The sequence below is a fragment of the Phacochoerus africanus genome, chromosome 1, assembly GCF_016906955.1.
Source record: "Phacochoerus africanus isolate WHEZ1 chromosome 1, ROS_Pafr_v1, whole genome shotgun sequence".
In the NCBI taxonomy this organism is placed as follows: Eukaryota; Metazoa; Chordata; class Mammalia; order Artiodactyla; family Suidae; genus Phacochoerus; species Phacochoerus africanus.
In genome coordinates this window covers 106,122,177-106,135,385 of record NC_062544.1, presented here as the reverse complement: position 1 = coordinate 106,135,385, position 13,209 = coordinate 106,122,177, and the positions used below count along the sequence as shown (strand labels likewise).

Genomic DNA, 13,209 nt, shown 5'->3' with positions numbered 1-13,209 from the left:
TGCCTCGACTCTAAATGACTCCCAGTCATATAAACCACTCTGCCTTGGCTTAACCATTTTCTCTTTATCTTTTCATTGTCATCCCTGTCCCTTCATTCTCTGCAGACAATTTTTTTTCTTCTGTATTATAAAAATTTTAAATGCACATTACTAAGAGCCATCTCCAACTAGTTCAAAAATAGCTCAATAGAGCAACATTAATAAGCTAGAAACAGACCTCAGTGTGCACACTAAAAAATTGATCTCTAATGAAGGGGGTGCCACAAATTCCTGAGGAAAGGGAGAATTTTAGTGCTGGGATAGTTGGCTAATTATTCTGAGGAGTAATGAAGTTATAACCTAACTTACCAATGTTCATCAAAAGAAATTACAGATGGACTAAGTAATCTGACATTAAAAACTGAAACAAGATAGATAGAAAAGTAGGTGAATATTTAATCTCCATGCGGGAAATGCCTAAATTTATTTATTTATTTTTTAATCACAAAAGAGTAGTTTCTGCTGTGGCATCTGTGGAGTGCTGAGGCCAGGTTCGATCCCTGGCCTGGCACAGTGGGTTGAGGATCTAGCACTGCCGCTGCTGGTCACAACTGTGGCTCAGATCTGATCCTTTGTCCAGGGAACTTCATATGCTCTGGGGAAGCCAAAAGAAGAAAAACAAAAATCACAAAGGAAATGTTAAACTTTTGACACTATCATATCAATATGATTTTATCCTCAGGCAGAAAAATCAGAGACACTTGCCAAGATGAATGTATAAGAATGCTCATTTCAATGTTAACTATGCTTCAGGAATGAGGGAAAGAAACTGGCTTTTACTCTGGACATGGAGAGCCTGCCTCTCCCCTTCCCTATCAGAGACTGTCAGGGAGGCTAACTAATAAATTTGGCCTGAGATTTGTAAGAGAAAAATCTAAAATCAAATAATTATTGAATCTGCTGATTACTTGCCCTGCTAAAAGTAAAAGTCAGGAGTGGGTGACATTTGCTTAGGCAAACTTCTTTTTTTTTCTCCCTCCAGCAAGAGGCCTTTACATATTTTATACTGAGGCAAAGTGCTATAGAGAAACAACAGAAAGATAAGCCATTTCCTGATGTATCCAACTGCGGCTATGCTGTTTTCAGATATGGTAAAATGCAAGGAAGTGACCACCACACAACATGAATACGTGTGCCACCTCATGTGCGGAGGCTCCTTATAGACCCAGCTTGGTTCTCCTCCAGAGTCTTCTTCTATTTGAGTTGTACCTGATTTTATTACCAGTTTTCATTCGAATCCATTGGGGGATGGGACAATTCTGCTTTTGCTTCTTGGCCAGGAATTCCTTGATCCTGAAAGTCTTGTGAGAAGACATGGAGAGGAATTAATTCAACGGTACATAGGATGGCGGAGAAGAGAAGAGAGGGTTTAGGCAAACTCCTTAGTGACCGCTGATGATGAAAGATTAGATTAGGTCAGTTCTGTCTAGAGGGAGGTGAGTAATGGATTGAGAGTTCAGATGCTCCAGCAGATAACATGCTGAGATAATTTTTCCCTGAGGCCAAGGAAGAAAATGGGGTAAAGTCTTGGATGGGTAGAAGAGATAAGAAGGGAAAATAGAGCTGTAGGGAGAATCCTAGGGAGGAGGGCATCATGCATGGTTACTTATGGGAGGACTTGCAGAATGTAGATGGGCTACACTCCATTCTGTCCACTTAAATGATGTAACTATGTATGTATATGTATATTATATATGTGTGTTTATAATGTAAACACATATGTAATGTATAATTTAAACCTATATACTCACTTAAATTACATGGTGAACAGATAGAATAGGTAGTTCAGTTATGTGCTTTCAAGTTTGAACTGTTCAAAATGCATTTCTTATACCTGGTCACACACCCATCCACTTCCCCCTCCACCACCGAGTCAGTAGTGGTTGCTTGCTTTCAGATGCTGGATCTATTTTTTTATATATGAGCAAATACCGACATATATCCTTTTTTTTTTTTTTTTTTCCCGGCCACCCCATGGCATATGGTTGCAGATGTGGCTTGGATCCCGAGTTGCTGTGGCTGTGGTGTAGGCTGGCGGCTACAGCTCTGATTCAACCCCTAGCCTGGGAACCTCCATATGCTGTGGGAGTGGCCCTAGAAAAGGCAAAAAGACAAAAAAAATTTTTTTTTTCCACTGGAAATCTAGTCCATCCTGGAGTTGCCACCGTATTTGTGTATTTGTGTTAGAGTGATTAACTTGGTTATTAAAGGAAAAAGACATCCTAGGATGCCAGACATTTTAAGGGGCAGGGGTTAGTATCATAAGGTTGAAAATCATCATCCAAGAGGGAGGTGGTGTCTGAGTTGCGGTTACTTTTGCTACGGGCCCTCTGCTTATCTGAAGCCAAGTGCTTTCTGTGTTCCAAAAAAGCCTCAGCTTTTCCATTTTTCTTCCTTATTCATCAGTGCTCTTATGGTTTAAATCTTGGTTCGGTCATTTCAGTGAGGTTTTGGGAGGCTGCATGGAAAGTTCATGTTCAGTTCCTTGAATCATGAGTCCAAATTATTTTGTGAGGACAGCTACAGCCTTTCCCAAGTGTCCTGGTTTGGCTTCCTTCTACGTAGAAGTAGAGCATCTTTCTCAGGTCCCCCAGTTATCCCAAGAATGTGGGACCTTCTTCAGCACAGGTGTTGCATATTTAGCCGGTTTTAAAGAACTAGGTGTTTACCTGGATTTAAATCTCTTCTATCTTTCCTTTTTTATTTTATTTTATTTTATTTTATTTTATTTTATTTTTTTAGGGCTATACTTGTGGCATATGGAGGTTCCCAGGCTAAGGGTCTAATCGGAGCTGTAGCTACCAGTCTACACCACAGCCACAGCAATGCCAGATCCCTAACCCACTGAGCAAGGCCAGGGATCGAACCCAAAACCTTGTAGTTCCTAGTCGGATTTGTCTCTACTGAGCCATACGGGAACTCCAAACTCTTCTATCTTTAAAAGCTGTGACCTCCAAGTGAAGTGGCAAAGGAAGTTTCTCTGCTGAGCTTCTACTTGAAAGCTTCCCCAGACCAAACAGACCAAGAGAGCTGAGTGTTTGTCCTGAAGCATATCCATTCCTGCAGAGCCAGTCATTGAATGGGGGTAAGGCTGTTTTTTTTTGGAGGGAACATGCAAAGTAATCTGCCTGGGAACTCATGGTGTTTACAACCACAGAGCTCTTCACAGCATGTTGAAGACCTAGGGAATGCATTTCTTTCAGGACTAGTTAAGATTTTTCCTGACTAAATGATTTGTTTTTACTTTGTAGCCAGTAGAAGATTTAAGGGTTATGCTTTTCTACTAGTGGCTAGAATATACAAAGCCCATTTCAGGGCCCACCCTGAGCACCTGCATTTCTTCAGTCTTCAAAATATGTATTTTTGGAGTTCCTGTCATGGCACAGCGGAAACAAATCTGACTAGGAACCATGAGGTTGTGGGTTTGATCCCTGGCCTCATTCAGTGGGTTAAGGATCTGGCGTTGCTGTGAGCTGTGGTGTAGGCTGGCAGCTGTAGCTCTGATTAGACCCCTAGCCTGGGAACCTCCATGTGCCATGGGTATGGCCCTATAAAAACAAACAAACAAAAAAAAGACCAAAAAAAAAAGAAAGGAAAACCCCACCAAAATATGTATTTTTTGTTGTTCTAAATTCCCCAGGATCCAATCTAATCTTAATTTGTTTCCTTCCCATTTTTCTTTGCTAACTTTACATGTATTATTATTTTGTATGCTCCTTTGAATGAAGGTAACAATAAAAGATGTTTTTCCTCCTCTGCAAGTCTAACATAGTGCTTTGTCCAAAGGAACTTTCTGTGTGACTGAATGAAGAGATTCTTGACCTAGATTATGATAATATAGACATGAGGAAGAGGTCACTTGCATAAGTCAGGTTTTGGTATCGAATGCTTCAAGTCAGATTCATTATTATCAACTATAACGAGAAGGAATTATCTAAAATTGAGGTGAAGTTTACCCTGAAAGTGCTCAGGAACTGAAGCAATTCAAAACATGTTTTGAGTTCTGCCCTGTTTAAGAGCCTAAACAGCATTTAGCTGGTTTTTATTTTTTGACATTGAACTAATAATGCCCGCTGAGGTCCAACTTTTGGTCCAGTAGTGGTTAATGAGCTGGGTCCATGTACTTTCTAGCTTGTGTTTATGATATTGTCTCAAAATTGTCTCTAGCAGGAGTTCTTAAACTTTGCTGGTTCATTGGTACCTTTGAGAATCTGATCAAACCATGGATTCCCATCCAGAAAAATGCACATGCACACATTTTAGCTCTCTTGACAGGAACATGTGTTCCCTGGAGGCATCCAAAAAATGTAGGCTAAGAAGCACCAGGATTTTGATATTGTTTCTGACATTAATGCTAAGGCTATCAAGCTTGGAATAAACTAGTTCCAATTTCATTTTAAGTCTTGATTAATTAGGAATTGTTCTATGAGGATTTTTTTCCACATCAAATCTATTAAATTGACAATAACGGCTAATAAGATTCCTGAGAAGGAAAGTAAATAGGAGAGGTAATAACCTGCCATTAGAGAGGCAGAGTTCCTCCAGGTAGGTTTTCAAACGCGGTCCCTTATGGCAAGATCCACATCACCTGTTAACTTGATAGAAATGCAAAATTTAGGGCCTCATCCAGATCTACAGAATCGAACATTCTGTGGGTAGGTGTGGAGCTTGTTTTAACCAGCACTCCAGCTGATTCTGATGCTAAAGTTGAGAAACACTGCGCTAACTCTAGTGGAAGGAAAGGGGAGCTGGTGCTAACGTGCCTTGCAGTTGCTATTTGAGGGCGTGGATCTTTGAAAGTCCTAAGCAACTAAATTGGGATCAGAGGATCTGATCTATTTTTTTTCATGTACAAGAAGGAAGATAATCCACAGCCTACTCCTTTCTAAAGAGTGAGGAGACATTTGTTACCCACATTATGTCGCCGCGTCCATCTGAGCTCCAGAGGGCATAAGAAAAACGATGGAAGGAAACGGAGGACAGTGGGAGCAGGAAAAATGACGAGGGCCCAGGACTGCATTGCCACCAACTATGCAACTACTGCCCACGAAAGTCCCCTCGATCCACCCAAACTCCAGTCCCACCCCCGTCAGGGTGGACCAACTCTCGGTCCCAGCCACCCAATTCCGTGCCGCAGCCACCAGTAACCAAAAGCAGCCCTAGCGCTCCTTCCACGGTTGAGTGCTGCCCAGGAGACGTGATGGGCCAATCCAAACGCGGAGGTGGGTGGAACTCGCAAGGCCAGACGCCACGCTCTGAGCCGGGTTTCCCCAAGCATTTTCTACCGCAATTTAGGGTCGATCGGTGGACTAGCCTCTAACGCAGGGCGCGAGGCCCTTGTGGTTGAGGGAGGTGCCTAGCGGCTTCATTTCCAGACTCCAGCCAATAGGAACTGATACTGATCAGCCAATCAGCGGCCAGCGCTCCTTCCGGCGTTCTGCGTGCTGCCCTGGAGACGTGCAGGCCTAATCCAAATGCGAAGGGGTGATGGACCTGTAAGGTTTCACGCTGTTTCTGCGCGTCCCGCCTTGCTCCATTGCTTCGCCCCTTGCTTTGACCAGTGGACTCGTCCTGAGGGGTGGGGGCTAAGACGCGCGCACTCGCTGCAGTGGTCTGGTGGACCTGCGGCTTCTCCCCACCTGGTGAGCAGGTGAGTGGCAGTGGAGGCTTTAGGGGCGCTGAATCTGGGTTCTGGTCTCTCTTAGCGTTCGCTGGAGCGATTACAGATCTGTAGGGGAGCCGTCCAGCTACCGTCCCCCTCTGGGCGGACCCTGTGCACCCCCCCACCCCCTCTCTCTTCGGGATCTGCTTTGTGCTGTATTAAACTCTACACAACTTTTTGTTCAGAGTACACGGGACACCCCTTGTTTCGCGAGTTGCGCTGTACAGACGCCCGAGTTCGCAGTTTAAAACTTGGGCTCTTAAAACTCAGGCTTAGATTCCCGGGTCCTAATGATGTCGGTGGACTTGGAGAAGGCACTGAAAGCAGCCCGTTTGCTGGCGGCGAGCTACTTGGGGTTGGGGAGGAGGGAGTGTTTACGTAGCGACTTAGAGCCTGCACTTTCGAGGTCCCCTAGCTCAAAGCCTGCAGTCAATTCGGTCGGTGAAGTGCGGAGGGGGAGCACCTGTTGAGTGCTTAGCTAGTGCCTGCCGCCTTTTGTGCCCTCGGGTAAGGTTGACTTGGCCTGCGGTTTTCTAAGATAGCTGCGCAACGAGAGGGCGAGTTAAAACACGGATTGCTCGGCCCCGCTTCTAGAGTTTCCGATTCAGTAGGTCTGGGCCCGGGCCGAGAATTTGCATTTCTGCCAAGTTCCTGAGTGTTGCTGATGCCGCTAGTGTGGGAGTTAATGATCTGAAGGAAAAGGGTTCCAATTTTTGTCAACGTGCCCCTACCACCTAGTCTGTTTCAGAGTTCGTTGAGAGTAGGTCATGGCCCCTGAATCTTAAATGCCTCAATTTTTCAAATACGTTATTTTTCTGACTTCTGTCTTCTCAGATGGTACATATATACCTAGGTGAATTTATAGATTAAAAGAGACGTTTTATTTTACAGTTTAAGAGGTTACAGATTTTAAAAAACTCTTCTTAGGAAGTTTCAGTTGAGGAACATTTGAGGATTGAGTCAAAAAGAATCTCAAAGGTCATGGGGATTTCAAATTTGAAAGATAACTTAGAAGATCATCTGATCCAATTCTTTGTTTTACTCTAAAAAAATTGGGCCCTCACAGAGGGGACCTGCTGATGGTAATAAACCCACCCTTGTCAAAGCCACTTTGTTAATTGATGTATTATGCTAATTCCAGGATGAGTGCTTTGCTCAGATGCTTCTATTTAGTAAGAGATTGAGGAAATGAATTTGATCTGACTCAAATTTGAAATTTTAAGGTTTTTTTTCCCTTATAGCCTAAAACCTTGTTTTTGAGGAATCAGTTATTCTTACATAAAAACTTTATATTCACCATTTTATCATGTTGCATCCTCATTTGTAAACATTTACCTAAGTTTTCTGTTTATTTTTTCCTGCTTTAATAGCTTCTCCATCTTAACATATTCTCTCTCTCCTCTCTCTCTCTCTCTCTCTCTCTCTCTATATATATATATATATATTTTTTTTTTTTCTTCTAAATGTACTCACAGCATATGGAAGTTCCTGGGTCGGGGATTGAATCCAAGCCACAGCTGTAGTAACAGCTGGATCCTTCAACCCACTGCTCCAGGCCCAATATTAAACCCACACCTTCACAGAGACCCAAGCTGCTGCAGTCAAATTTTTAATCCACTGTGCCACAGCAGGAACTCCAATTTGGTTATATTACACATATTGTTGACCTCCGGCCACATAATTATTCCTGTTAAGGCTGTGTTTTTCGTGGGTCGGGAGTCAGGATTGCTTCTCTTTACCTGAACCAAAAGACTGCTAGATATTTTTCCAGCATTTTTCCAGCAAGATGGGTTTATTTGGCATCATCAGGGAATTGTAGTCGGAGGTCTCTAACCCTGACAAGCCGTCATGAAATTCCCCGGCATGGCAGGGAAGGAGAAGGCTTTTATAGAGAGGAAAAAAAGTTGAGAGGGCTACAATACACAAAGAGTCCATAGCACTTCATTTGTTGAATCCTTCCTAGGAAAGGAGTCTTTCATCTTTCTGTTGGGCTCTACTATCTTCAGAGGGCATGATTCTGATTTCCCAACTCTACTTGAGGCTTCTCTATATTTTTTTCATTTCTCCCCACACCCCTTTCGTTTTTGGCTACCCCATGGCATATGGAAATCCCAGACCAGGGATCAGATCTTAGCTGCAGTTGTGACCTATGCTGCAGCTACAGCAGTGCTGCATCTTTAACCCACTGTGCTGGGCAGGGGATTGAACCTGTGTCTTAGCACTCCACAGATGCCACTGATCCTGTTGTGCCACAGTGGGAACTCCTACATTTCACCTTTTTGATCAAGATCTTTCTCTGAAAGCATTGCTGATCAAGGGTCAGGTTTTCTTTTCTTTCTTTCTTTTTTTTTTTTTTTTTGTCTTTTTAGGGCTGCACCCATGGCATATGGAGGTTCCCAGGCTAGGGGTCCAATTGGAGCTGTTGCTGCTGGCCTATACCACAGCCACAGCAATGCCAGATCCTTAACCCACTGAGTGAGGCCAGGGATTGAACCTCAACCTCATGGTTCCTAGTTGGAGTTGTTTCTACTGCACCACGATGGGAACTCCATGAGTCAGGTTTTCTAGTTTTACTGGTTTTTTTGTCTCTCAGTGTTGGGAAGAAACTTTCCTGGGTATAGTGTTGGAGGGAAAGTGCAGAGATTGGAAACCTATTAGGTCAGAGATAACAAGGAAGGGTAGAAGGGAGAACTCTCAGGTGATTTTAATCTAAAATCCATATGTTATCAAGATCATAAACATTGGAGATCATGCTAAGGTTTGGTAACTGTATGGTTAGGCCATTCAAGATGGCTGTTCGATTCTCTACACTCCCCTGCTTGATCAGGCCCTGGATTACTCGCCTGACTATCCAATTTCTTAATTATAGGCTAAATTAGTTCTTGGTAACTGATGAGCCCACATCAATACCCCCTATAAATGGTAGCCTCCCCTCTCTCAAGTAGTAAAGGCTGTTGCCATGTTCTGCCTGCTGGATGCTGCACACGGTGGGGTGTCACTCCAGGACCTTGCGTCAAATGTGTAAGATTCTCTGTCCAATAAGCCACTGATGTCTCTATTGCTGACTCTGGGCTCTTTCTTTGGTCTTGAAGCTGGGCCATTACTATGAGGCTTGTAGGCCTTCTGTGTGCAGTCTAGCAGTGACAATTCCAGGTGGCATCATCTGAATATCTTGGGAGAGCTGTCTCATCAGATGTTGTCTGCTTCAGTTCTGGGAGATCTTTACTTTGAGGTCACCAGGTGATATGCAGATCCAGTCAGGGTTCAGTGCTTTTTTCAGTTGTGTCATGAATCCTAGAGTCTATTCTTTGGAGTTTGGCGGCACAGTGGTTGCTTATTAGTACTTGGTAGGGTCCTTCCAGTGAGGTTGAAAGGAGTTCTTCTGGAATTGTCTTTTTTTTCCCACTAAATGTAATCTCAAGGTTTCAAGGTATGATGCAAGGTCTTTATTTCCTGAGGGCAAACTGTGAAAAGATTTCTCTACCAACACATGTTTATTTTTAAAAGAAGCAGTTAGGCCTTTGAATATCGGAGTATCTCTCCTTTTATTAGTCATGGATCATAGGGAGCAGGAGCCAAATGCATTGGGCATCCCATGACTGTCTCAAAGGGTGAGAGTTTGTTGAGTTCCAAAAGGAGTGGATCTGGGGTTTGGAAGGACTAACAGCAATGCTTTTGGCCAAGGTGTGTGGAGGGCCTCTACACGTTTTGCCAATTGAGTCTTACTTCTGTTAGTTATGTTTGACTAAATCAGAGGATTGAGGGAGTTCCCATTGTGGCGAAGCAGAAATGAATCCAACTAGTATCCATGAGGATGTGGGTTCAATCCTTGGCTTTGCTCACTGGGTCAGGGATCCCACGTTGCTGTGAGCTGTGATGTAGGTTGCAGATGCGGCTCGGATCCACTGTGGCTGTGGAGTGGGCCAGTGGCTGTAGCTCTGATTCGACCCCAGCCTGAGAACTTCCATATGCCGCAGGTGTGGCCTGAAAAAGCAAATAAATCAGAGGATTGAGTATGGTAAGCAAAGTGCTGTAAAACCAGCCAAACAGCACATACTTGCCTGGTCGGTAGAATGGGTTCCTCTGTCACTGTGAATATCGAGAGGAGTTTCCCAGGTAGGGTTAATATTTTAAAAAATGACTTTAGCCACAGAAAAGGTAGTAGTGTGTCTGCAGGGGAAGGCTTCATTCCAATTTGAAAACATACAGACTATGCCTAAAGCATACTTTTATCCGTTAGATGGAGGAAGTCATGAAATCCATTTGCCAGACCTTGAATTGTCCTTTAGGCAGATTAAAATGTCCAGTAGTGGATTGAACAGGCTTCCCCAGGTTATGTTTGACAAGTGGGACAAAGGAGATAGGCACCTTTTGTGGCCCTGTTAATGTTTCCCCACCAGAATTGATTCATGGAGGCCATAATTTTGTCAGTGGACTGATGGTTTAATGCACGTACAGTGGTGAGGAGTGGAAGCTTCGGTCTCCCATAGGGCTGGGTTGTAATATAGTCCAAACCAGAGTTTTTTCTTTTATAAAACCAAAAATTGATGAATTTCCAGTCTCCCCCCCCCTTTTTTTTTCTGAGGCCAGCTATTAAGCCTTTATAGCCAGTTTTTCTAAATTATCATTTGGGGAAATATCCCTTTGGACTGTAACAGGTTTGGGTGCTGTTGGTCCCTCTAAGGGCAGCATCCTTCACAGAAATATCATCAAGGTGATTTCCTTTTGCTTCCAGAGAGTCGTTTACAGTGCCCTGAAATCTTAATAGCTAAAGTGGCATGTAAAAATATAGCATTCAATAATTCCTGATAATTCCTTATTTCCACGGGAAGTAAGGAAGCCATGTTACTTCCATAACATTCTAAAATCATGAGCTACTCTGAAAGCATATCTACTATCAGTGTCAGGATAAATATTGACAGTTTTGTCCTTGGCTAAAATACAAGCCCATGTAAGGGCATATAATAATTCAGCATGTTGGGCTAAAGTAGCCACAGGTAAAGATGATGCCTCAACAACATCAAAAGGGGTTGCAGTAGCATACTGGGCATAATATTTGCCATTGTTACCTTCTACATAAGAACTGTCCGTGAACCATGAGAAGTCAGTGTTACTCTGGAATTTCCTGTAGATCATCACAAAGCAGTTTATCAATGTTGAGTAGTGAGAGAGGTACTTCGTTGGTGAAAGAGGGAAGAAGAGTAACCAGGTTAAGGTTTTTATAACAGAAGACTTATGTGAGGGGCAGTTAACAAAAGGATTTCATAGGAGGTGGCCAGCTGAGAAATGTTGAGTGAAACGAGAATTCGGGGGAGCTTCTATTGCATGAGGTATGTATGAATGGTTAAAAGGGACCCTGCAATGATTTTCTCAGTGGCCTTAACCAAGGGGCAGTGGCTGTACTTGCTCTAAGGCAAGAGGGTATCACCATGCTACAGGGTCCAGTGGTTGGCTGTAATACTCTCAGGGTTGATGGTGGTCCCCAAGTTTTTGGGTGAGTACTCCAGGGACATTTTCTTACTTTTCATATACAGAAAGGAGAAAGGGAACTGATCATTGGGATGCCCAAGGGCAGGTTGGTTCATCAAACTCTCCTTTACGGCCTCAAAGGCTATGTCTTCTGGTCCTTCTTTTAAAACTGGGTCAGGGTTGTTATTGTTGAGTAGAACATAAGAGAAGTTTGGAATTCAATTTCTGCAGTAACCAACTACGCTGCGGAAAGCCTCATAGTTGGTGCTTAGTTTTGGGAAATTTAGGATGCCAGGAAGTCTGTCTAGATCTAGGTGTAGCCCTTATCCTGATAGTAGATGCCCTAAATATTGAACCTGGGTTCAGGCAAACTGCAGTTTTTTTGGCAACCTTATGTCTCTTTAAGGCTAAAAGATTCAACAAGTGGATGTCTTCCTGTGTTCCTGTTTATTAATTTTTTACAGGTTTTTTTTTTTTTTTTTTTTTTTGTGAATGGGTTTTAGGAGAGGAATGTAAGGGGAACTTTGTAAAACTGTTCATTAAAATAAATAGATGATGGAGTTCCCATTGTGGCTCAGTGGTTAACAAATCCGACTAGGAACCATGAGGTTGCAAGTTCGATCACTGGCCTCGCTCAGTGGGTTAAGGATCCGGCGTTGCCGTGAGCTATAGTGTAGGTCACAGGTATGGCTGGGATCCTGCGTTGCTGTGGCTCTGGCGTAGGTTGGCGGCTACAGCTCCGATTAGACCCCTAGCCTGGGAACCTCCATATGCCTCGGGTGCGGCCCCAGGAAAGACAAAAAACAAACAAACAAAACAACCCATAAATAAATAAATGAATGGATGCTACCTGTGACTTTTTTGGGTTTGATTGATTTAAATTCAAAACTCTCCCACATTTTTCCTACTTAGAATTTTGCTGTCAATGGATTTCTTCTGATTTGATCCAGATACCAGGTTTATAATCCAAATGACTAAATGTAATTACTAGACTGTAAGTTTGTATCATATTTTTCCCATTTTGCAGTAAGTTTTAATTTCACTGGAGATGGAAGCATAGAATGAGTTACTCCTAAATTCTTAGATTAATGGTTCCCTATACCAAGATAGGAATCAGTAAACTGCTGCCTACTGGCCCTATCTTTTTTTTTTTTTTTTTTTGCTGCACCCTTACCATGTGAAAGTTCCTGAGCCAGGGATTGAATCTGAGCACAGCTGTGACCCTTGCCACAGCTGGCGCAAAGCCAGATCCTTTAACCTACCTGGAGCCAGGCCCAGAGAGTGAATCCACGGCTCTGCAGTGACCCTAGCTACTGCAGTCGGATTCTTAACCCACTGCACTATGGCTGGAACTGCCATATCTGTTTTTGTATGGCTTATAACCAAAGATGAATTAATTCTGGAGATAAATGTAATCATAGTCCACAATAATGTATTAATATACTTCAAAGTTTCTAAGAGACTAGATCTTAAAACTTTCTCACCACAAAAAATGATAATGTGAAGTGATAGTGTAGACTAATGCTGTGATGGTAATCATATTATAACCATATAAAATCAAAACATTGTACACCTTAAGTTTAGATATTGTGACATGTCAGTTATGTCTCAATAAAAATATTGAGATAAAATTCACATACTATAAAAATCACCCCTTTAAAATGTAATATTCAGTGGTTTTTTACTGTATTTGCAAAGTTTTACAACTTTTAGCACTATCAAATTCTAGAACATTTTCATCTGCCCCCAAAGAAACCCAATGCCCATTAACCTGCTTTTTTACATTCTCTATTTCATAGGGATTTTCCTATAGGTTCTGACTTACTAGGTATCACAGAAACACAGGCTGTTTTTAAAGAGGCTGTCTTGCTGCTTGGATGATTTCTGGAAAGTTTTCTGTGTGCATAATCCTCTCAAAGAGATGCCATTTTAGTTTTTTTTTTTTTTTGTCTTTTTGCCTCTTCTAGGGCCACTCCCACAGCATATGGAGGTTCCCAGGCTAGGGGTTGAATTGGAGCTGTAGCCACCAGCCTACGCCA

General features: G+C 42.8%; 2 protein-coding genes across 3 annotated transcripts in view; one reads left to right on the top strand and one right to left on the bottom strand.

Annotated features, from left to right (window-relative positions):
* Nucleotides 1–1,196: 1,196 nt before the first annotated feature.
* LOC125112134 (60S ribosomal protein L39-like) lies at nt 1,197–1,355 on the bottom strand. Its single transcript, XM_047754376.1, has one exon. It carries the CDS (start codon nt 1,353–1,355, stop codon nt 1,197–1,199), a length of 159 nt encoding a protein of 52 aa, XP_047610332.1.
* Nucleotides 1,356–5,513: 4,158 nt separating this feature from the next.
* Nucleotides 5,514–13,209, top strand: part of ULK4 (unc-51 like kinase 4) — a 521,416-nt gene continuing 513,720 nt past the window's right edge. For both annotated transcript variants that reach the window (XM_047770666.1, XM_047770657.1), the window contains exon 1: nt 5,514–5,689. The gene's annotated coding sequence lies outside the window, so the exon portion shown is untranslated. The remainder of the gene's footprint in view (nt 5,690–13,209) is intronic.